At 37.2% G+C, this 25,200-nt stretch overlaps 2 protein-coding genes across 2 annotated transcripts; one reads left to right on the top strand and one right to left on the bottom strand.

Annotated features, from left to right (window-relative positions):
- Positions 1-233: 233 nt before the first annotated feature.
- Positions 234-20,306, top strand: LOC117925200 (phosphoinositide phosphatase SAC3-like). The gene is made up of 16 exons (XM_034844134.1): positions 234-700; positions 2,221-2,425; positions 2,528-2,693; positions 3,205-3,427; positions 11,215-11,291; positions 11,751-11,938; positions 12,015-12,112; positions 12,334-12,467; positions 12,560-12,688; positions 13,640-14,003; positions 15,684-15,805; positions 16,522-16,635; positions 17,048-17,239; positions 18,128-18,301; positions 18,492-18,600; positions 19,643-20,306. The coding sequence occupies exons 1-16, from the start codon at positions 614-616 to the stop codon at positions 19,760-19,762; spliced, it is 2,502 nt and encodes an 833-aa protein (XP_034700025.1). The 5' UTR covers positions 234-613; the 3' UTR covers positions 19,763-20,306.
- Positions 20,307-20,568: 262 nt separating this feature from the next.
- Positions 20,569-24,778, bottom strand: LOC117925201 (eukaryotic translation initiation factor 3 subunit K). The gene is made up of 8 exons (XM_034844135.1): positions 24,599-24,778; positions 24,306-24,362; positions 24,070-24,120; positions 23,912-23,974; positions 23,007-23,057; positions 22,856-22,922; positions 21,585-21,667; positions 20,569-21,098 (listed from the first exon to the last, which is right to left on the bottom strand). The coding sequence occupies exons 1-8, from the start codon at positions 24,710-24,712 to the stop codon at positions 20,895-20,897; spliced, it is 690 nt and encodes a 229-aa protein (XP_034700026.1). The 5' UTR covers positions 24,713-24,778; the 3' UTR covers positions 20,569-20,894.
- Between the last annotated feature and the right edge of the window lie 422 nt (positions 24,779-25,200).

Here is a 25,200-nt window from a genome sequence, read left to right as displayed (position 1 = left end):
AGAGGGAAAATGAAATATTATTTGGCATGGCAAATCTTCACCACAATGTAACACTAACACACAGGTAGGATTCACATGACATACTCCACCTTTTTCAGTTTTCACACTGCCCATTAATATTATTATTCTCTATTTTATTTATATAATTTTTATTATTAATATCGAGAGAGGTGTGTGTAAATATTAAATAATAAATATATAAACATAGGGGTGTTAAAATTATTATTTGTGATGTGTGGATGGAGGGTTCACCCAAATTGTGGTTTTCATTCGCTCTCCGGATCTGACCTGATTTTCTCTCTCTAGGGAGGTGGAATAGAATAGAATAGGGTTTGATTGAGGAAGAAGAAGAAGAAGAAGAAGAAGAAGAAGAAGAAGAAGGGAGGTGTGGTTTGGATTGGAGGCATTATTGGTGTGTGTTGGGGTTGAGGGAGGAATTGTGAATGGAAGGGAGGAGTCAAAGAGGGGGAGATTGGGGAAGGGGATGCTGTATTTGAAGCAGCCAAAGTGGGTGAATGGGGTCATAGGGGCCTAAATCAGCTCCTCTTTGCATGCCCTTCTGATTCTGTTCCCGAGCCTAAGGCTCGGGATCTGGAACCCCACCCCTCCAATCATGGCTTCTGAGAACGAGTCTCCCCGTCAGCAACCCCGTCCCTCCCACGCTTGTATGCAGAAATTCAGACTCTACGAGACTCATTCTGTAATTCTCCTTTCCTTCTTTTCTTTTCTTTTTTTGCCTTTCTTAATTTCGTCTCTAGCTTTGATCTCCTGGCAATACTTTCTTTTGATTCGTTTTTTCTTTTGCTTGAAAATTCTGGCTGTCTTTTGAATTGTGGAAACATGGCATCATTTCCATTTCATTGATGGGGCCTTTTGGTTCTTATACGGAATCTGAATCAAATGCGTGTTTGTTCAATTCAGCTATGACTCTTATCTTGCACTGCTACATTCGGTGTTCAGATGTTATGTGTTTAGCATCAAAGTTCATCTTCAATGGAGTTTGATCATGGGTCACCCAAAAAAAAAGCCCATCGTTATGTTCTTCCAGTTTGGAAATTGTCAAACAGCATACTTTTCTTTCTTCGGGTTTTGTCTAGAATCTTTAGTGTATGAGCTGGTTGAGTCATTTACTTCTGGGCCAAGTTATTAACTTTCTGCTGGGTCAAACATCATGGCTGAGTTCTCAAATTGTGTGAATTGTCGTGTCAAATTGGTTTCCTTTTTTTGTTTTGTTCTTTGTTCATATTATTTTTCTTGTAAAGGTAGGCACTTAATCAAAGAATTTATGGTCTATAATTCTAATTTCAATTCAGGCCAAGTTTGTAAAAATCTTACTTGCATGAACCTCCTACACGAACCTCCTACACTATTTGAAGCTATTTTACAATTCTCTAGTCACAGAATCATGATTTATTCTATTGTGATATGAGCTCAAGCTGCAAGCTGCCTGAGGAAAAGTACAAATTCTCAACAAGCTCCAGAGTTTCAGCTCTTGTTGATGTAATATATTCTAATAAAATAAAGTGAAACTCCTCTTCTATTCAAAATTCAAATCTAGAAAAGAAAGCTATCATCTAGTTATTCTTTCAACCAAAAACATACTACTCCTTCTACGCTGAACCTCCTAAATGATAATGCTTCTTGACTCCTGCACCTCTAGTTTGTTTACCTCTCATTTTATAAACAAATATTATGTTCAAAGATGTAAATACTTCATCCCCTTTGCTGGAATTTTGGCATAGGACTGCGGGACTTATTCTACTTTGCATGGTTTTTACTGTGATTAAAATTAATAAGAAGATTGGAATTTTAGGGTGGGGATGTTTTCCGTACCTTCATTTTGGCAGCTTTTTTTGTTTCAGCTGTGTGGGGGTGGGTGTATTTATTTTGTATAACTTGGGTCGCAATTTTGGCGCCTCTTCTTAATATATATAATCTTCTTTACTTATCAAAAAATAAAAACAAAAATAAAAATTCGAATTGTAACTTATCTGTTGTACTTCCTTTCCCAATTTCATGCTTTAATTGTTTTTTCTTCATGACTACTTCATTTTTAGAACAATCTCATTTTGCATTGAATAAAAACAAGGATCAAGTGCCTATTTAGCAAAGTATTTTCATTCTTAAACAGGTTTATTGGTGCATATACTCCCTTTATTTTAAATCTTTTTGTGTATATTCAACAACTTACTCATATTTTGGCAATATGTCATGCTGCAGAAATTTTATATGATCGGGAGGGACAAGACTAGAACATATTGGAGAGTGCTAAAGATTGACAGGTTGGACCCCTCTGAGCTAAACATACGTGAGGATTCTACGACATACACAGAAAGTGAATGCTCTGATCTTTTGAGACGGATAAACGAAGGAAACAGGTCCACTGGTGGACTTAGATTTGTCACTACTTGTTATGGAATTGTTGGTATGTAGGTCTTGTTTGAAATGTTTTTGTACTAAAGATATTTGCACCTTAAGAAAACATATTATCTTCATTGCAGTACTCATGGTGCTTTGCTTTTTCTAGGCTTCATTAAATTTTTGGGTCCATATTACATGCTGCTTATCACAGAAAGAAGGCAAATTGGTGTGATCTGTGGCCACACGGTATATGCTGTCTCCAAGAGTGAGATGATTCCACTTCCAAATCCTGATGTTCAGACCAATATGGCTTATTCTATGAATGAGAACAGGTCTCTTGTTCATTCTGAATGTAAATATATTAAGTCCATTGTACTTCTGGCAGAAACCTTAGATATGACTTATAAAAATGGAGTCCCTTTTTCTAGTCAGGAAATTGTTGTGTTCTCCTTGTGATTCTTTCATTCGATATTTCCCTTTAATCTTTCTATAGGAAGTAATTTAACTTTGAAGTACCTTCTTAACAGCAGACATTTCTAATGCACATTGCCGTACAAACACGTTAATTTTTACTAATTTATAATTATCACACTCATCATTAATTAATAAATTATCAAATAAAATAGCTGAATACTCCAGTTTTTACATCTTGTTTGTCTATCTATCAGGTTTTTGTTGATACTATGTACCAGTGCAATTCTTCCTACTTCATGAATGGAACATCTTTTTTCTTGTTTCAATCTATCACCTAAGCATTTTCTTTATGCTTTATCCTTTCTGAAATTTTGCTCAAAACTTTATGATTGTTATTTAATTTTTACATTTGTTTTATTGGTGTTATAGATACAAGAAGCTCCTATGCATGGTGGATCTTACAAAGGATTTCTTTTTCAGCTACTCATACCATGTTATGCGTAGTCTTCAAAGGAACTTGTGTGATAATGAGACAGGGCAGGTCCTTTATGAAACTATGTTTGTCTGGAATGAATTCTTAACTCGGGGAATACGGAATCACCTCCAGAATACAGTTTGGACAGTTGCATTGGTTTATGGATTTTTCAAGCAGGTGAGGATTGGATAATGTTTGGAATGAATTTTTGTAAGGAAATTGAATTTCATTATGATTTGTGTATGCTTTCCCCTTCATTTGTATAGCTGCAGGTGGATCAACCCTGGTCAGGTGCAGTGCTGGAATTTTTTAGGCCCGGTTATATTTTTGTTTGTGATCTCCTGACTATCTAATAACAAAAATATCTTAGTTTATGGTTTTATATATTTAAATCATCTGTCAGGGAACTAAATTTGAGTATAATTTGGACCCACCTATGACCGAACAAAAATGGGTTCCATAAACAACTCTAGTTTCCGAGTTTCAATACCTCTTGTCTGAGAAGAGAAAGAAAGAGACATGCTCCCAAAATGCAATAGAAGGACAATAGGTCATCAATTTCTTGATGCTTTAAGTGCATGCAAATCGAAATTTGAAGAAGGAGAATTGTGAGAGATAGAAGTGAAGCTCAATCTGGAAAGGATGAAGGCAAGGGAACTGCAAACATTAGGGCTGATCTCATCACCACACACCTCTACAAACAACCACCCCTATCCTGGGTTATTGGTTTCCAAGTACACCAGTGAGGCGTCCTGATCTCAAACCTTGAATCTACTCTTTTTTGTGCAAACCATAAGTGATCCTAATCATCTAATGCCATAAGGAACCAGGCACCCCAGGTAACCTCGGGAACCGCTGCCACCATCACCAATAAATGCTCCATTCCTCACAGTGACTCCCCCAGGCCCCAACACCAAACACACGCATGCTTATCCCCCTCTCCTGCTGCTTTAGGTTTACACATCTCATTCAATGCAATTAGATGGCTTCTTCTATTGTTAAAAAAGAAATCCCTCAGAATTTCCCAATTACAAAGGCTATGTGAGACTTTAAAATTTGATTTGGAGTATGTTGGAATTTATGTTAAATGAGTCTGAACCAGATCAATTCAACCTGCTAAGAACATATAAGTTATCTTCCTCCCATCTAGTTGTTTGGAAACTTTCTACATAACCAAGTCCCTGAAATTGGGTGGCTTTAGGATTGAATCATAGGGAGAGGCCTAGATAAGTCATGGACCATATGTATGTTCTATACCCCACTATAGAAGCCAGCTGCACAAATGATCATGGTCAACTTTGAGGTCTATTAAAGTGCTTTTATCTATATTGATCATAAGTCTAGATACCATCCTCAGATGTTCTAAGAATGAGTTTAAGATTATAAACGAATTCCTTGTCACTTAAAGAGAAAATGATGTTTTCTACAAATTACAAAAGGGAGATACAAGCTTGGTCCCCATCAACCTCAAACTACTCAATCAAGCCCCTCTTATCAATCTTATAGATCAATCTAATAAGGAAATCTCTTGTGATAATAAGTAAGAAACAAGAAATGGGGGTTGCCTTGTTGGATATGTCTGGAGGCCTAAACTAATCCAACCTTTAACATTTTTTTTTATTAGAAACAAAAGATGTATTAATTAATGTGAGAAAAAACTTGAGAAAAATGAGAAAATACTTCCCATGAAATACAAACCTGATCAAAAGACCTAAAAAAAACCTCTGCTTTACAAGGAGATTTGTACAAAAGGAACAAAAAAGATTATACAAGTATAACATCTCCAAAAGCTGATCTAGGCTCCTCACCATGTAAGTCCAACCCTAAGGTGTACATACTGAAAGCCAACTAAGTTGGATGACACTCAAGGGAAAGGGGTTTTAAAACATCAGTGCAGTAGGCCCAAAAAGAAACATAGAAATGAAGTAAATCTCACATTATTTTTTTTTATTTTATTGGAAACGACACAAAGATATAATGATAGAAAAAAAGAAGTACAAGAAGAAGGATGAGAAATCCTCCCACCAAAGACAACTAAATTACAGGAAAAAACACATAAAACAAACGAACTCCCACTAAGGACCAATCCTTATGGAGTACACACCGCTATCCAATCCAATTGAATCACATTAAGGGGAGTCCCCTTAAATGCCTTGGAACAGAAAGCCCAAAGGGAAGCAAGGAAAACAATAGAGTCCTAAAGGAACTCTAAATTCCTTGCTTTATCCTCGAAAATCCTTGCGTTTCTTTCCCACCACACAACCCGAATTAGAGCGATGCTCGCAGCTTGCCACAAAACTATCCCTCTCTTAGAATTACTGAAGCCTTTAAATTTGATGGACATCATGTCATATATGCTCCTTGGGGGAACCCAATCCATCTTAGCTAACTGAAATAACCTGTGCCACAACCCAATCGTCAAGGAACAATGAAGAAAAAGATGATCTGCTGATTCCCCATGCTTCATGCACAGAATACAAATATCAGGACTAAGAGCTTTGTAGGGTCTTCTTACTTGTAACATGTCATTAGTATTCACCTTCTTGTGTGCCACTAACCAGACAAAGGACTTCACTTTGAAAGGAACTTGAGAATTCCAAACGAACTTTGAAGGAAAGTCCTGAGGAGATCCAAAAGACTGAGATAATGCTAGAAAAAATGAATTGACTGAAAAAAGCCCTGAAGAGGATAATAGCCATAATCTGGCATCTAGGACCGAAAGAGATAGATACAAATCATCAAGAGACCGCATGAGCCCTTCTAAGTCCTCAATCTCAGAATCTGACAGGTTACGGCGGAAATTCAAGTTCCAAGAGAAAGGACGAGATGGACCAAGAACTGAAGAAATAGAAATGTTTTTATTCACGACTACTCTAAATAGTCTTGGATATTGGGTTCCCAAAGGTTGGTTCCCCCACCACAAATCTTCCTAGAACCGAATTCTTACCCCGTTTCCTACCACATATCGAGTAAATAAGGAAAACCCCTGAAAGACTTGTGCAATAGCTTTCCAAGGATAGCAATGTGACCATCTGACTAAAGTGTTAGCATCCCAACCATTAGAGTGTGAACCATAAATGCTTAAAATGACCTGATGCCAAAGAGCTGAACCCTCTCTAGGATACCTCCATAACCATTTCCCTAGAAGAGCGAGATTCCTCCAAGAAATATTCCCAATACCCAAACCCCCTATTGTCTTCGATTTGCACACAACATCCCACCTTACCAAATGATCCCTTTTGCCTTCCCCAACCCCTGACCATAAAAAATCCCTTTGCAACCTCTCGATTTTTGCAGCCACTGAAGCGGGAATCTTAAATAAGGAAAAGAAGTAACATAGCAAATGGGTAAGGCAAGATTGGATAAGAGTTATCCTCCCCCCGAAGGATAAGTAGGCCTTTTGCCACCCATCTAATCTACTTGAGATTCTCTCAATCACTGGATCCCAAAAGCCACACGCCTTAGGGTTCCCGCCCAAAGGGAGACCTAGATAGAGAATAGGTCATCCAAACGCCTTACAATCAAGCATCACAGCCAATCTTGAAAGATGAGCCTGATCAAGATTGATGCCATAAATACTACTCTTGTCAAGATTGACCTTGAGCCCAGAAATGTGCCCAAACACTAACAAAAGACTCTTCAGAGTCTGCAGCTCTTCCTCCCTTGAGTTAGAAAAGAATATGGTATCATCAGCAAATTGCAAATGGGACACCCTAGTTCTATTTCTACCCACCCTGAAACCCTCCATCATATTTCTTTCCTCTGCTCTCATAAGCATCCTACTCAGTACATCTGCGACTAAAGTAAACAAAAAAGAGGATAAAGGGTCGCCTTGTCTTATTCCTCTTGATGCCTTAACCCACCCTTTAGCGCTACCATTCACCAAGATTGCATAAGATACTGAAGATAAACATCCGTTCATCCATTTCTTCCATCTAGGACTGAACCCCTTCTTTTCTAACACATGATCCAAAAAATCCCACTTCACGTGATCGTAGGCCTTTTCAAAGTCTATTTTGAATACGACGCCTTCCTCCCCTGACCGTCTTCTCTCGTCCACTATCTCATTCGCTATAAGAACCGCGTCCAATATTTGTCTCTCTTGAACAAAAGCGTCTTGAGTATAGTGGATGGTCTCATGTAGAACCCCTCTTAGACGCCCTGAGAGCACTTTGGCTGTAATCTTGTAGAGACTAGTGATCAAACTAATGGGTCTAAAGTCTGATATTCTCTTTGACAAACTCTTTTTGGGTAATAGAACAATGAAAGAGGTATTAGTGCTTTGATTGATAATTCCGCTCCTATGAAATTCTGCGAACACTCTCACCAACTCCTCCTTAATCATATCCCAACACTCTTGGAATACGGCAATAGTAAAGCCATCAGGCCCCGGAGCCTTGTCCCTATCCAACTGAAAAATGGCCTTAAAAATCTCTTCTTCAGTGAAAGGGGAGTCTAACCTTAACGCACTCTCTTCCGAAATAGGGGACCAATCTAATCCTTCAACACCCCAAGACTTTTCTGTAGGACTTGTGTAAAGCTTTTCAAAGTAATGTAAGATCTCCTCTGTGATACTCTCGACATTCTTCAGCACTAAGCCCCTCTCATTCTCCAACTCCTTGATATATTTCCTATTTCGCCTGCCATTAGCCACTTTATGATAAAACTTAGAATTGCAATCCCCTTCCTTGACCCATTTCACCTTAGCTTTTTGTCTCCAATGAATTTCCTCCCTCAATATTAATTCCTCTAGCTTCCCTTTTCTTGAGGCTCTTTGGCTTAACAAATCAGAATTGAGACCTCCTTCCTGCTCAATGACATCAAAGTTAGCTAAATCATTGAGAATACTTTTTTTCTTTTCTTTAAGCTCTCCAAAAGAAAACTTATTCCACTCCTTCAGTTTGGCTTTAACATATTGAAGTCTCCTCATGAACTTATGACCTTCCCATCCGTTTCCTTGAAACTCACTCCACCAATCTCTAAAGTTCTCCTTGAAATTAGGGTGTTGTAACCACATATTCTCAAACCTAAAAGGTGTTGGCCCCCACATAAACGGGTTGGTATCCATAACAATTGGCCAGTGATCCGAGGTCCTTCTGATTAAGGCTTCTTGAAGGCCTTGGGGAAAGAACAACCCCCACTCATTTGAGTAGAAAAAACGGTCCAGTCTCTTACACACGGGAGACTCTTGCATATTTGACCAAGTGAATGAAGCATTCCGAAGAGGTGGGTCAAGCAATTCACATTCTCTAATAAAACTATCAAAGTCCCTCATGCTTGGTGTTAGGCTAGAACCCCCCATTTTTTCTGAGCTTCTCCTTATGACATTAAAATCCCTGCCCACACACCATAACGGATAAGTTAATCCATATATGTCAAAAAGTTCCACCGAAAAATCCTTCCTAAGTGAGGGACTGTTTGGACCATAAACAGCGGAAATCCAAAGAGGTCCATAACCGTCTAGAGAAAACTTGACTGAGACTGAGAAAGATCCTATCACCACCTCCTCTCTATGCAGATTTTTTGAATCCCAGATGATTAAAATCCCACCTGATGCCCCAGACGCCGGAAGAGCAACCCAGTCTTTATTTCTGATCGTCCAGACACTACCCACAAACCTTCTATCACAATTCTCCTTTTTTGTTTCCTGAATCATCACAACATCCGGATTCTCTGACCTAAGAAAATCTTTAACCATCCTACGCTTATTCCTTGAACCCAAACCCCTAACGTTCCAACTGATAATTTTCATGGGAAAACACAAGGACCCTAACCTTCCGAGCCAAAACCAACAGGTCTCAATAACCTGTGGGGCCTCTGTTCTTCCTCCTGGAATACACCTTAATGTCAAGAGAGCATAAAACCTCTCTCACTTTGGCCATTTTCCCGGGGAACAAACCATCAATAAGGAAATCACCCGAATCCTCCTTATGCGACCTGACAATAGATTCCTTAGGGGTACAGCTCTCGGTCATCTGGTTAGATAAAGCACACTGGTTCTCCTCTTCAACACGGTCAGGGATGTCACCATATTTTAAATAGTCAACACCACCTTTTTCATAAATTTTTTTTGAGATAACTTGATTTTCCGTAGGAGATTGAGGAAGAGGGACTGAATTGGGGAGAAGTGGACCAGAGGGACTTGTCAAAGGAGAATCCGGACTACAGGAAGGAAAAGAAGGTGAATCGGGTGGCTGAAAAGGAGAGGGCTTACATACCTCCAAGTTTTTGGCTCCCGGAATTTTGCAAATCCCCTCAAAGATGAGTCCTTTACCTCTGATTATTGAATTAGAAGGTGAAACCATGTTTGAAGAGCCACGAGGATCAAACCTCACTCGTCCCGTTAGCCCTCCTTTGACTTCATCGCGGCTCGCCGAGGTGTCCTCCTTCGAAAGATTACCAGACAGAGGACATCTAGAGAGAGGATTCACTATGATTCCTCGCTCCATCTGAAATCCCATCCCAAACTCCTCTTCCATGTTGCGGTCTTCACTTGACGACGACGAACCCCGTGTGAAAATAGGCTCACTGCTACACCGATGTCCCTGTCGTCGATCGACGCTTGGCGGGAAGAGGGTAGACCACGTCTTCTTTGAAATCTCACATTATCTCAAGCGTCTTCCAAGTATCCTAAAAAATCATAGCATTCTTCTTTCTCCATACAATCCACATCATAGTGAGACAAACAATCTTTCAAAAAGAGTCTCTTACTTATAAAAAAAAACCAATCTTTCAAAGAGTCTTGCCTCTAGTAGAGTTCCCAAAACACAATAAAAGAAGTAACCATCATATCATGAACACTGCTTGGTTGAACCCGTACCATCCCAACCTATGAGAATATCTTGTGCCAGAATTCCAAAGTAATCAGACAATGTAAGCATTGATGAGATAATCAATTGTCTCTCCACTCCCCCTACATAGGGTGCACTAATCGGGACTAAGGGCTTTAAATGACCTCAATTGTAGTATATCATTGGTATTTACCTTCTTATGTGCCATTAACCATGCAAAGGCCATGACCTTATAAGGGACTTTTGATTCCTACAAAAATTTAGCTGGATTGAAAGAAACTGAATGTGATAAATTAGAAAATGCTAAGAGAAAATATTTTGTTGAGAATACTCTTGAAGAAGAAGGTGCCCAAGCTTTCACATTTGGAACAAATGGAGACAAATGTACATGGAAAAGAGAAGATAATCATCCCTGAATTTCTTTGCCATTTAATACCGAACCCTTTCTTGTTGAGGGTATGGTCCAAAAAATGCAGTCCACATGATTATTAGCCTTCTTAAAATTCGCCTTATGGACGATCCCATCCTTTTTTTTATAACTGATATCTCTCACTCACAATCTCAAGAATGCTGCCTGAGAGGGAAAATGGTTTCATGAAGCCCTGAAATGAAGATGCTTGGGGAGAAGTGAATCTTTTTCAGCATCATATAAAGGCTTGTTATCAAATATGGGCTGAAAGTCCTTTGCTTATACATGTCCATTTTGGGGGATATAAAACAATTCTCCAATTTTGAATCCATTTGCTTGTGCTCATAGCATAGATATGAGCAATGTTTTAACTTTTGAAAAAGGGAGTTATTTATAGACTTGCACTTACAATGGCAGATCAAATTGTTTGAGGTATAAGTAGTTAAAAATTGTTTTACTTCTTGCCTTGATGCCTGATTCAAGTGGCAAGGGATTCAAGTGGGAATGTGGGAGGTTAGAGTCCCAACAGGGATGAAAAGAAAAAAAAGAATAAAGAAAAAAAATGTTTCCTAGCAGAAACAAAAAATGTTTAGCTTCCTAATTTTGTTGAAACTCAATTTTTGATAGGTCGAATTTTGTTGAAACTTACTGTCTCGATGATATATCAGTATTGCCTAGAAAACTCAGTAGATGCTTGTCTGCTCCTTTTTGCATGCACCAAACCTTTGGCATTTTATTGATTGCTCTATGTTGTGTGAAACCAGGCCAAATTTTCTATCTCTGGACGGGACTTTAAACTCACCCTCATTGCTAGGCGTTCACGGCATTATGCTGGCACCAGGTGGGATTGAACTGGCTTCTTGTGATTGTTAGTTATTCTATGCTATAACCATGTCCTTTTAAGAAAATACATGGTATCTTTTGTTGCTATTCTTTAATGATCCGTTGTAGTAAGGCATCTTGAAAAGGTTTATTGCATATAATATATAAGCATCTCTGTGTGGAATATTCATTATATGCCCTGAATGAGCTATTGATGGATTATTATCCATTTCATTGATTTTAACTTCACTTTGCTTATGAGTCCAATGAAACAAGTGGACCTGGTTAGCTAAGCTACTACATTCAAGATTTTGTAATATTGCAATGAAATAATTCATCAATAAGGAGAGAGAAAGAAAATGTTTCTGATACAGTTAGGAGTAATGTAAATTTTTTTCCTCTCTCACTTTTGGCCACTTGCTTTATATGTTAATGTTATGTTTATTTGCTTCTCATCGAGTGCTTTCTTCTAATGTAGGTATTTGAAAAGAGGTGTAAATGAGAAAGGCAGAGTAGCTAATGATGTTGAGACAGAACAGATTGTGTTTGAGGATGTCCCTGAAGGGTCTCCCATTCAAATTAGTTCTATTGTCCAGAACCGTGGGTCAATCCCTCTCTTTTGGTCACAGGAAACGTCACGCTTGAATATTAAACCTGATATTATATGTATGTTCTCACATGCTAATTATAGCATTAAACATAATGCTGTATTTTTTTTCCACTGACACTTGTATTTCTTTAGTGTCAAAGAAGGATCAAAATTATGAAGCCACCAGACTTCACTTTGAAAATCTTGTCAAGAGATATGGCAACCCTATAATCATTTTGAACTTGATTAAGGTATTTATAACTTGATCTAATTCTTGTCTTTTTCCATCACCTTCTTCTTCTTCATAAATTGTCATTAAGCATGCAGAGGATAGAGGATTTCTGATATTATTACTGCATAGAAATATTGGTAATAGGGAACTCCAAAATTTTGATGCATTTGATTGGCAGATGTTGAATAATTTTTATCTTCTTTACCCTCTTTTGGTTGACACTATTTTTTTAATCAATAGACACATGAGAAGAGGCCTCGAGAGTCCATTCTTCGTGCTGAGTTTGCTAATGCAATTGAATATATTAATAAAGATTTATCAGAGGAAAACCGCCTCAAGTTCCTTCATTGGGATCTACACAGACATTCTCGGAGGTACTTGACTTATCTCAGTTTTGGGCTTTATTTTTTATGCTAATGCTCTTTTATAGATGTGTTTCTTATTTGGGAAAAGCAATGTTTTTCAGCAAAGCTACAAATGTTTTGCTACTTCTGGGAAGAGTGGCCTCATATGCGTTGACGTTAACGGGTTTCTTTTATTGTCAAGTGACACCTGACTTGAAACCTGAGAATTGTTTGAAAGGGCCTCAACTCGAGTAAGTTGACTCTATTCCATGATTTGAGCTGTCTGAGATTTGCATCAAATATGGCTCCTTTTGTTTATCCTGCTTATTTGCACTGATATTATTTTCTAATGTTTGATAAAAGATCTTTCTCCCTGTTACTAGAGAACCAATTAGTTTCAGATCATGCTTGAAGCCATGAGGAATATACGCTTTTCTGATTGTCTTTGTCTGTCAGTAGCTTGGCTATGGTATCTTTGCTTTAAAAAGATCAACAAAAGCAGATACACTTGCTGTTCCATGTGCCCCCTTTTTTTTTTTTTTTTTTTTTTTAAATTTCTTTTAAATAAATTTCCATTTTGTGTTTTAGTAAAGGAACCTTTTTTTTAAGGATCTAATGCCCACTCTTTCCTCCCTCTGAACTTCCCTAATCACCTGCTGTCATGAAGGTTTCATTTATATATATATATATATATATATATAATCCTAGTGTTAAGACATTGAATTCTGGAAGTTAAGCATGTTGAATCATGTGATTGTACAAAAGATTTTAATATAGCTCACTATTCACTCAGTGAATAGTCTCTTTTTTTTCTCCTGCTAAAATTTGTGTATAAATGATGTGATTCATGATGTTTGATTTTGTTGGTTATTGATTTGGGTGTTAGAAATCATGAGCTTTCTTCTTTTTTCTTTCTCTTTTCCCTCTTCTTTGTAGCTGAAATAAATTTTAGCTATAGTTGGTTGCCATAGCCTTGGGATGGATATTGCAGTATTTACTTTGTAGATACATGGGGAAATTGGGTGGGATGGTGGATTCCCTATGCTTTTCTGATCTCTGAAAATGTAACTCTAATCTCCCATAGAGAATTGCACGTATTATTGGAAGCAAAAAGATCATGTTGTAGATTTTTACTTTACTAGTTTTTTTCCCAGTAATGCTAGCGTACTGACAGGAAGGTTGGCTATGAAAATATAATGCAGGAACTCTGATATGAGCGACTTATCTCTCCATGAAAATTGTGAGAGTCACAACGAGGATGATGATAATTTAGAGAGGAAATTTAGTGGAGGTAACAATATTGCTAATGGAAATCATTCTGTCAAGCCACCAATGCTCCAAAAGGGGGTGCTCAGGACCAATTGCATAGACTGCCTGGATCGGACTAATGTTGCACAGTATGCATATGGCCTGGCAGCTCTTGGTCGCCAGCTTCATGCTTTAGGTGTTATAGATGTCCCAAAAATAGATCTTGATGCTCCTTTAGCTGATGATTTAATGGGGTTTTATGAAAGAATGGGTGACACACTTGCACACCAATATGGTGGCTCAGCTGCTCATAACAAGGTAAGGATGACTTGTGATGCTGATTGCTAGTGTATGCAATTTTTTAATTCAAAAGAATAATTGAACTTAAGTTTTTGTTTTTGTTTGTATTCTCTTCTTTAACTACCTTTGTCATATCCTCACTCCCTCATTCTCTCTTTGCCAAGTCATCAAGAATTGATTTGATTTGTTTTTTTGCAATTGGAGTCAAAATTGATATTTTGCATTATTGGATGGGTGTTTCAATACATAGTAATCCTCATATGCCAGAAAACAATAACCTGATAGGCACATTCTTCATTTTTTTCCCTCTTGTATATATCTTGTAGTAAGTCCCCATTCATTAAATGGTTGATTATCAAATCTTCTCTGCACTGCTGTCGGGACAAGAAACACCACTGATAGGCCTAAAGAACCCCAAACCACATTCAATGGAGAAGCAACTTCACCTTCTAACCTAGTGACAACTCTACCTTCAGACTACCACTCAAATAAAAAAGAGGGTCCTGCTTGAATTACTTGTCATGAAGGGACCTCTCAAACAATGGGTACCAATGCCTCACCTCCTCTGTAGCTCATCCCTTCGATGATTTCACCCTGGAAGAATTCTCAATTCAATGCGGGTCAAGTTCCTCTATCGTACCTGTATTTTGACCCACCACCCCTTCACAAATTCTCCTTCCACTTGTACTTCCACTCCACTTACTCAACAAAACCCAATTCAATAGGCAGACATCTGATGCCCGACCTCCCACCTCCTTGGAAGAAGCGATCCCTTCCCGGTCCACTTTGGCGATGCTTGACATTGTTGCCTAAGTCAATTCACAAAAAAAAAAAAAGAAAAAAAAAAGGAGAGAGAGAGAGAAGAAGGAAGAAGAAAAAGAAAAAGAAAGAAAAATAGAATTCCAAATCCTCTACAAAAAAGGGACAGTATTGTCTCCTGTAATTCTCAAATGATGGACCCAGAACTGCATTTTGGACTTGTAATTCTTGCCAAGTTTAAACTAATGTACTTATTGGAAGAGAACCCATTCTGTTTCTGTAGTCAAGATTTTACCAGTCAATACTGCTATTTCATTAATGTCACTCCACAGGATTATCCTGCTTTGGTTAACCTAATTTTGAGTCCAGAATCTGCTTCAAAACACTGAGAATGCCCATGAGCATTGTTAGCTAGCTGATCTTAAAGAAGGTTCATGAAAGATGAAAGTATCACTAGAATAAAGCAAATGGGAGAATGAGCCACTCTGGCAGTCAAAATCTCCACTTTGAACCCAGAAATAAAAGCCCATGCCACTGCTCTATCCATTAAACACTCAATACCTCTGCCAAAATTAATAGAATAGATGACAATGCTCCTTACACAGATCCTTAAATCTCCTAAAATATCCCGCAGAAGCTACATTGTTAAGCACCTGGAGGGACATAGAGGTGATGCAACTCCAAATCCAAGCTCCCCATGTTTTTCCTAACATACAGTTTATCAAACCCCTGTACACATGATCGTAATCTTTTTCACTGTCTAAATTACACAAAACACCTGGTGTTTCACTATTCTACTTTCAACTCCAGACACCCATTTGCTTTCAAAGCTACAATCATGATTTGGATTCCTCCTTCCCATATCTTAGCAATCATCTTGTTGTTCAGTAAGTCTACAGTGCTCTATATATTAACTTCCCGAACATTGATGCTAAGTAGATATTCTCTGAGAGAAGGGGTCAGTGGAAAGCAGCAACTCAGTCCCAGGAATTCTTCAGAACTCTTCAGCGGTACTACAGCAATGCGTACATGGATGCAGAGAAACAAGCTGCAATTAATGTGTGAGTCAGATTTGCATTCATCATTTGTTGGTTGCACTCACTTTTGAGGACAAGACAGCAAATTTTGTTAACATCTTGTGGTGTCTTCCAGTTTTAGGCCCTGTTTGGCATAGATGTAGCTTCTAAGGAAGTCCTTCTAGAAAAGATTTTTGAAAAGTACAGCATTTTAAAAGGAGTTTCAATATCAAAAGTATCTTTTATGACCTTTCAGTTCTCTGATGTAACCACGATCTTAAAATAAAAATGGACAAATTTGCCACTTTACAAAATATACAAGGTTACAAATTTTCACATGACAAATTGTTTTCAAACAAATAAAAGCCTCTGCCAAAAGTTATTCAATTATAACTTTTGCCTGAAAGAGCTTTTTAGTTGAAATGTATCTAACCAAAAAACTTTTCTTAAATGTAACCAAATATAATATAAAAGTGCTTTTATTGTTAAAAAGCTCTTTTAGGCCTCAGAAACATGAGCCAAACCTGGGCCTTATTCTGCTTTTCATGCAAATGGGGAGCCTCTTGTTATCTACCACGCAGGACATTCATATTTCTCAAAACCCTCCTGCTTTATTGGCTTTAATAATATATCACACCATTCTTGTTTATGTTAAGAGAATATGAATGGCAGATAAGACGTAGAGTGTAATTAATGCATGTATTTTGTATTATGTATAATGGTTTCTTTTATATTGTTGTATGTTTTCCCTTTTTTGGCAGATTCCTGGGGCACTTCCAGCCACAACAGGGTAAACCTGCATTGTGGGAGCTAAATTCTGACCAACTTTACAATACAGGGAGGAATGGACAAACAAATATAGATGAAAATGGAAGGTACTTAGCTGGATAAATGAAGCTGTAAAGAAATATTGTTGTGTATGCTTGGAAAATGACCATATATATATATATATATGCACATGCATGTATGTATAAACTATACTTGCAATTGTATTAGGTAGAACAAGTATAAAATAAAGAAACATAAAAGGTCCTTTAGGAAAAGAAAAGGTAAAAACAGCACCAAAGTACAAGTGAGAAACAAATTCCACTCAAAACCCTGCCCATGAAACTCTAAGGGGCATGAAACTCTGAACAAGTTGAGGAATATGGAACTGATTTTATGGATTGTTTTATTGATGTTCTTTTAGTAGTTTTCCTTGCCTAGTTCAACAAAAACCAATACATTTCATCTACTGAATTATTTTTCTGCAGCTTATTTTGATACATGTTGACTTTTGGTTTCTAGGTCATTTTTCAAAAGATGTTATTCAGATGGAAACATACTTTGTGAAAGCAGCTCACCTGCCCAAGAAACAAATGTCAACCAGGAGAAACTTTCTAACTCAGTTTTGCCTAATCGATCACAAGGGGGAAGCAAGGTTCTTTCAGAGTCATCACCGGAAATTTCAACTTCCGAAAGTGATATGGCATTGGCAAGGTTTGATGCTTTCCTTTCTCTTTCTTGGATCCAACAAGGTTTTTTTTTCTTATTTTATCTCTACCCCTTTTGTTGGAACCAGATCCCCTTAATACATACACCATAGGAAGATAAATTTTGTTTTCACTTTGCCTGTAGAGGTGGTACACTTGTAGAATTTCAGTGTTTAAGCCCATTGTATTTTGGAGTGTCACTTTGCTAGAGATCAGTCATCCTTGTTGGATTGTGAAGTCATGTTGAATTATCTGAAGTTAATATATCAGCCATCAAAATGGAAATTCTTTCTTGAGAAAATATTTGACTGAAGAATGCAATTTTTGGTAATGCCCTGAACAGAACCACTCTGGATAAGTATTTTGAATGAAGTTCTATATCAAAATTAGTAGTTAGGAAAATATTTTTGATGTTATGCTTGTAATATGCCTGATTTCAAAGGGCTGCACTCTCATTTTCTAGTATAACATTCTGAAAGAAAACTAGAGGCCAGTGTGTCAATGAGGTCAATTGTTTCACAAAGCGATATTTCCATGGATATTATGGTAAATGGAGTAACTGGACCGGGTATACTGCTTTCTGAGCAAAATCATCTGGGAAAAAGTTTGCTATTTGATTTGAATACAATTATAACCTTTTTAAGTTTACATACCACTGTGTCTGCTTTGTATAATTAGATATTTAATTCATAAACTATTTGTCATCTCCTGCTCCTCTTCCTCTCTTTCTTCTTCTATCAATTAATCACTTTATCCTACTTCTTGGTGCATTTATATATCAATTTATATTTTATGGATCGGTATCATCAAGGTTTGGGTTTTGTGATGTGTAATCTGAAATCATTATGTATGATGTATGTTTCATCTTATCTGCTATTGTTCTTCTTTTCTGTAGGTATACTCCCTCAATGCCTCGCAGGCAGCTTTTTGTAGACATGCAACGAGACCGGAGCCTTGAAGATCATAGTTACAATAGTGAACATGGGGATTTGTATAACTGCTCAAACTTTGTTGATCTAGACTGGCTGTCTTCCTCTGGAAATTCATGCGAGGAGGAGCCATATGACAGGTATTCTTTTGATGTGTGCTGATGAGCATGTGATTAAATTTTATTTGGTAAAGCCATCATAGATAGGCTTTTTGTTTCTTGACCCAATTTATTGAACTGGTTGATTATGTGGATGTTTCTTCAGAAACATCTGATGTAATGATGAACTTTATCAGGATAAATTTAGTTCCTGACTGTTTACTGGCTACAGGTCAATGCTTATGAACTCTCCAGTTTCTGGGCAGTCATCAGAGAATGTTGTCAATGGAATAATGGGAGAAACAACCCCATGCACAAGTCAATACGGATCCAGCATGAGGGTAAGTACTTTCTTTGGCATACTGGTATCAGGTTTACAAGAAAACAATTGTTATGCTTTTCTGTTTCGAGATCATTCCAGATCTGGATAAGTTCCGCCAAACTCTGAATTGATGATATCCACCCTCCACCACATGGAACAAAGCACGCCTGAAAAAAGCCTCTATCAGTTATATGGTTTTCATCTTGGGTTATTCATAAAAGAATATGATGGATGTTAGTGCATTACAAAATAAATATAAATGAGAAATGATTATTTGATTTGAGCTGATTCATCTATAGGTAGCTTCGCTCTTCCTGAAGACATGGGCTTGCTATTTTATCTTCTATTTTTTTGACACTTATTTTCTTTGGTATATGGAATCAAACATGGAATTTACCCACCCTACTGCCATTCTGTTGCCACCTAAGCGAGGCCTCAAGGCCATGGCATCAAATATTTATATACCATACAAGGTCCTGTGGGTACAATCCAGACATTACTTCACCATTGTTTGTTGGGTTGGTTATTATTGTTTTAATCTAATGTACAAGCTATTCAAAATTAGTATGTTGAAATGTTCTCCAGGGTGTAGCAAGCAGGTTTCCAGATTTAGTATTTTCAAACAAGGGGTTTGGTTCTTTTACATGCTATTATAGTCTGTTGAATTTACTAAAATGATTCTAAGGTTAGAGGTTGGCCGACTGATTCTAAGGTCAAATTGATCATGTGGGTTGGTTTGATTGTTGTCTAGTGAAGCTAAACACTGTTATATCTTTGTATATATATGGGTAATGTATCGCCATCTCATGCTTGAGGCACTTGAACAAGGGCGTTTTGCATTAAATATACTGTTATTTATTTAACATATGCTGCATTTCCAAAAAATAGTGACAGCAAAAACTAAGAGCAAAAAGAAAAAAAAATTTTAAAGACAAACAAACAAACAAACATTGAAGAAAAAGAATGATGAAAAGGAAGTATATGTGGTCCAAACCATTATTTCCCAGGTAGTTGGACAATAACTTGTATTAAATTACCTTTTTCTGTGTTATATTGAACAGGGGAAGGAGCGGAGCGGAACAGAGCTATCATCTGATATTGAGCAGAATGCAGAGGTTCTTGAGGAATTTTCTGATAGTTTTGTTCACTGGGTAAACAATGGAGAGACACTTTGTTTTTGAAGATAGGTAAGCTTCCCCTGAATCAAATATGAAATCAACCCCATATTTTGACTCAACCTGCTCCCAAGTACGCCATGAAACTGGAGAAAGGGAATATAGAGCATCCACACAGCAGTGTAAACAAGGAGCAGTGCTGCCGACATTCTTTTGTAAGATATTTTCCCAAGAAAACCGTCCCCCTACCTGGCCCTCATGCGCAGACATACCGAATTTATTGGATCGTAAAAACCCCCCAATCAATCCCCCCTCAATCGGAGCCTGATACTGAAGTACAAAAAGAGTAAATAGCCAACAGTAAAAATTCTTTTTGGAGCTCTTTCTTTTTTTCATCTTTTCTATTCCTATTTGGCCCCTTTTTTCCTCTACTAGGTTATGGATTCCATGTGTTATGATATTGTAAATATATACACTGCTTGTGAGAGCTCCACTGTTAGAATCCGTAGGCAATTGATTCTTTCTCTTTTTTAATCTGTGGTATGTGGTGATATAAACAAGGCAAATAATTTTATATGGGGGAAATCCTACTGATCAATTGGACCCGTAATGATGTCTTCAGCTTCCCAATTTTTGTCTTCGCTTCGGGAGTGGCTTACCTTCACATCCTTATCATTGGTAGTGGCGTTCAATTACTGATGTTAAAAGGCAACCCCCCCCGAATGAGTCCACCCATCCAGGTCAAATCTCAAAGAGCATAAAAAATCCTTAAAACAAGTTTTTAACAATCGACCCAGTGCTATTCCACTTAGAAGGAAGCCATCGACTGGTGTGAATGAAGAAGTGGTGCAACAGATGACCGATCATGTAACTCATCTCACCAAAACCTGCTTATATATTGAGGAAACCTTTCATAGGTGAGGCAAAAAACAAAATTGGGCTACCAAGCCGCAATAAAAGCAAGCATCAATAAAACAATTAAAACCAGAGCTATCAGGAATGTTAAGAGACCATATTAAATGGTACTCTCCCCTCATGAATCCAGAGCAAAGACCAGAGTTACATAATTGCTTCAAAATGAAGCATCTAAAGTGGTGTACGAGTCAAAGGATGGTATATTGTGCTGATCGTGATGTCCCAAGCATCAGCTGCAAATATATGAAAAGCAGATGTCTCCAAGCTCCTCTGAAGGGAGGCGTCAGCCGAGAATGGGGAAGATTCGGGTGATATGCTCTAGTGGAATACTATCTGCAGCGTTTTTCTTCAGTTCAGGATGGTTGAACTCGTTAGGAGGCAGGACAATAAGTTGGCCCTTGCCTTGACTCTTCTCAAGAACCCAACCACAGTTAGCTACCTGATGCTCTAAGAATTTATCTAGAGATAGACCTTCAATGTTGATAGCCTGTAACATGGAAGATAATTTAGAAGCAATTTCAGTGCAAATATCAGTTCCAAGAGAATTTCAGAGGAGAGGAAAAAAAAAAAATCAAGATCACCCATGATGTAGCTTAAATCACATTAAGGACATTCTATTTGATCTACATCAAATGGAAGGGGAAAGAATAAAGAAAATAGACTCATGCCAGGTCCCGTGGCCACCAAGAATTATACATCCATCTCTTCTCCTCTCCCCACCCTGCTCCCACACACCCCCCTCCAACAATAAACAAATAAATGAAAAAGAAATAAACATCTGGGGATTCCGTCAAATTTAAACCAGCAATTATAATCAACATGAACAAGAGGTTTACAATAAATCCTGGAAATCTAGGAGAGCTTTGTTTTCATCATCCATAAGAGGGGCTTGTCCCTCTTGCACAATGTGCCAAAACATTTTGGAGCAAACATGAACAACATTAAATGGAAAGGACACAAAAACAAAGCATACCTCAGCAAGTACAGTCCTAGGAACCTTTTGATAAGTCAAGGAAAGAATGTGAATGGCATAGGCTTGGATCGCTTGCTCAAAACCTGCAATTTTTCTTCTTGTTAACCATAGCATACACATGGAGAAAACATATAGTAAAACAAACAGCAACAAGGGCAGCAGTGATGATAATAGCTATAATAGGAAAAGGCCAACACTGCACTTGTTTCACAGAGCAGTATAGGGACTAACCTTAGGAGCAGATAGTACTGCCCCTTAATTTCAAAAATAGAACTGTTGCAATAAGCTTTAGTGAGCTAATAGAAGAATGTGGTAAATATACTTATCAGACTGGCATATTTACCGTCCTAGTTCTCAAATCCATTATCCTGATTACCAATCTCAGCTTTTGAAAGGAAGATCAGGCTTTATTAATATCACGTGATTCAAAATTAGTTGCAAAATAGAAGCATAAAGTCATATCATCCAGAACAACAACCACAAGGACATAATTTATGCACAAGATTCCATGAACTTAAAAATAGATAAATAACAATGCGGTGCACCATTGGATTATACAGATAAGACTCATAAGAGACCAAGTTGGCACACTGTTCCATGGAGTTCTAAAAAGATCCATTATCTAAATAGAGTTCAATGGCATTTTCTCCAACCAATCTCTTGTATAGTTAAAGATAAAAACAACTTTAACAACTCAATGCATCACTGAGTTTCCCTTTATAATTTCACTTGTTGTATAAGTGAAAACCTAAGGGCCTGTTGGGGAATGTTATCAAAAACAATTCTCAAAAAACAGCTTTTGAAAACAGTTTTCAAAAACGTTTTTCTAATGTTTTCTAGAACAAAGTCTGTTTGGGAACTAGGAATGTTCTCAACATGTTTTTTGTGTTTCCAAATATTTCTTAAAAATAAATTTTATCTATAATATTTTATTTTCAATCATTCTCTATGTTTGTATAATTACTTTTCAAAATAAGCCCTATAAAACAACTAAAACACTTAAAACATGTTCTCAGAAAACACCCTGTTTTCAGAACAAATATTCAAAAAATTATTTTCTATTAAAAGGCTATCAAATGTGTTTTCAAATCTGGAAAATAGTAAGAACAAAAAACTGGTTTTAAAAGTAGTTCCTAAATAGGCTCTACATTTTCCTAAAAAGCAATCCTTGAGAAGAAAACAGTATATTTATTAAATAGAACAACAAAGAACCCAGCATCATGCATCCAAGGAACGCACAAGCAATACACCATCTTCTGATTCCTCATTACCGGGAACAACTTCAACTATGTGTCGATTCTTAGCCGCTTCATCCCAGAACTGACGGAACCTTGCTGTCTGCAGATGAATAAGTAATTATTTACTGTTGAAATGCATGGATGAGTATGATAATACAAGTCAAGCAATACAGAAACGACATACCTCCAAATAATGTGAGAGAACAATCAAAGTCTTGAACTGTTCCTCCATTTGCTGAGAATCGAGGGGAAAAAATGTTTAAATAACAATACCCATAGAGAAAACTTAGTCATAGGCTCTAAAAGCAACTCAAAGATTTGAGAAAAGAACATTCTATTAGATGATTGAAAAACTCATTCTTTTGCCATCTTCCAGGAAATCTGAATTCCTTAGAGAATATTTTTCCACAGTATGAGTGTCTTCATCAATATCCATTGCGAACTATGACAATATGAGTCAATGATGAGGGATAACGAGCTTGGATTTGAAAATAAAGGTTGATAGATGAACTCAAACTCACAGCTAGAACTGTGATTTCCTCCTTTACCAATGATATACCATCACCAGGGGCATACAAAAGTAGAAAAGAGACACTTTGATTCCAAGTAAAGTCTACCATGAGGTTAGACAATAGGAGCGCAGTAGATTGTCTCACACAAAATGAATAACTCCATCAGAGGTTTTTTCTTTTGGGTAATGAAAATACAATTAGCAGATAACAGAAAGGGGGAAGTAGACAATAAGGACTTCCTGCATGGTGGACAGGAGATTAGAGTAGCATCACCACATCAAGTCAAGAATGACTTGTCCATACTTATTTTCCCAACAAAAAGTCAGGCAGACTGGCTGCAAAATTCACGCAAAAGTTCAAGTAGCTGTGAAGACCAACAATCCAGACGAGTCTCATCAATAATGTGCCACCAGCACCATCCCCGGCTAGGTCTCTAGAAGAGATACTACCATGTGCATAAAATATGAAAATTCTACTCCTTTCATTGAGAGTAATTGTGAATTTCTAGTAAGATCTATGAATTATTATTCTAAGCATTGACCTAATTACTGCAAAAATAAAGAATCAGAAATCATACCACTCGTTCTGGAATTAAAAAGAGACAAAGGCTGAAATCTGGCGCTGGCATTGCCATAAGGGCCTGCTCACAAGGCAAAAGGGGAAATAAAATTCACATTCTACACCAAATAAGCTGAAAAGACAATTTCAAAATGTCTAAGCAAGAGCATATCAGACCTTCACCAAAATCCGAGCAACGATTTGGGTACTCATTCGCTCTGGCTCAAACTGGGGAAAAAGCAAAAAAAATATATCATGTCAATAGTCCGAGGATTTTTGCCTTTTTTTTTTTTTTTTCCGATAATCAGAGTATTTTACTCAATAACACTATTAATTAGTAAAACCATACAGAAAATATTGTGTCCATGAAAGAAAACATCTGACACCGATTTCTCATGGGTGTGTAGGCTTACTTGGTAGAGGCGAAGAAGGCAAAGATTTGCATCCAAGGAGTATGTTTGTGAAGACACCTGACGGGCACACAATCCATTTTTGAGAAAGAAAATATAAATATTGATCACCTTTCTTCTTAGTCAACTTCACATTACGACATACAGAAATAGGCATTACAACAAACACCCATAAATTATCGTAAACCAAGAAAGCCGAGGTCATACCATTACAAATCTCACTGTCCCCGTTTGGCAGTGGAGAAATTCAGGAAAAAAAAATTAAAAAAAGAAAAAGAAAAGTTAGTGAACTAGACCTGCTCGTTGACGAAGTTTTCAAGATCGGGAAGGATATCGGGATTGTAGGGATTGAGAGCGAGTAGTTGCTCCACCGTGTACTGCTGCTGCGGCTGCTGTTTGGGAATTCCCATTCTTGAACTGCTGTCTCCTCCCTGGTTTCTGATCGATGGCAATGTCCAACCCTAATTCCTACCAATGGAAGCCGGTTTTAGGGCTAACCAGCAACCATGAACCTGACGAAAATACTATTTTACCCCTCTCCGACTTTTTTTTTATTGTTATTCAAATATTGGTTGCATTGTGTATGAAAATCTAATAACAAAAATATTATTATCAAATTATTATAATTATTTTAAGTTGACGTAAAGAAATATGCGATTATGGTAAGACGCTTACAAATTAATCATATAATTTCAAAAAATTAAAACATGTTAACATTATCTTCTATTTAAATATAAAATCAAAATAATCAAATAAAAAATCTATTACTCTATTAATACATATCTTTATCTTTTTCCTTTTTTTATTTTTTTTATTTTAGATCATTTTAATTTAATTTTTAAGATTATAATAAGGAGAGTTAAATTTAATAAAATTATACTTCAATCATCAACATAAA

Source organism: Vitis riparia, chromosome 11 (assembly GCF_004353265.1).
Source record: "Vitis riparia cultivar Riparia Gloire de Montpellier isolate 1030 chromosome 11, EGFV_Vit.rip_1.0, whole genome shotgun sequence".
In the NCBI taxonomy this organism is placed as follows: Eukaryota; Viridiplantae; Streptophyta; class Magnoliopsida; order Vitales; family Vitaceae; genus Vitis; species Vitis riparia.
Note: the sequence above shows the minus strand (reverse complement) of the source record. Positions and strands in the feature narration are given on the sequence as shown.

Bases quoted from the DNA above. Each gene is read 5' to 3' on its own strand.
- LOC117925200 (XM_034844134.1), top strand. From the start codon at position 614: ATGGCTTCTGAGAACGAGTCTCCCCGTCAGCAACCCCGTCCCTCCCAC. The intron at 12,468-12,559 runs GTACTTGACTTA...AATGTTTTTCAG, and splicing joins CTACACAGACATTCTCGGAG to CAAAGCTACAAATGTTTTGC. The intron at 15,806-16,521 runs GTGAGTCAGATT...CTTTTTTGGCAG, and splicing joins AAACAAGCTGCAATTAATGT to ATTCCTGGGGCACTTCCAGC.
- LOC117925201 (XM_034844135.1), bottom strand. From the start codon at position 24,712: ATGGGAATTCCCAAACAGCAGCCGCAGCAGCAGTACACGGTGGAGCAA. The intron at 24,363-24,598 runs GTCTAGTTCACT...TGTGCCCGTCAG, and splicing joins AAAACTTCGTCAACGAGCAG to GTGTCTTCACAAACATACTC. The intron at 21,099-21,584 runs GTATGCTTTGTT...TCCATGTTACAG, and splicing joins CTAGGACTGTACTTGCTGAG to GCTATCAACATTGAAGGTCT.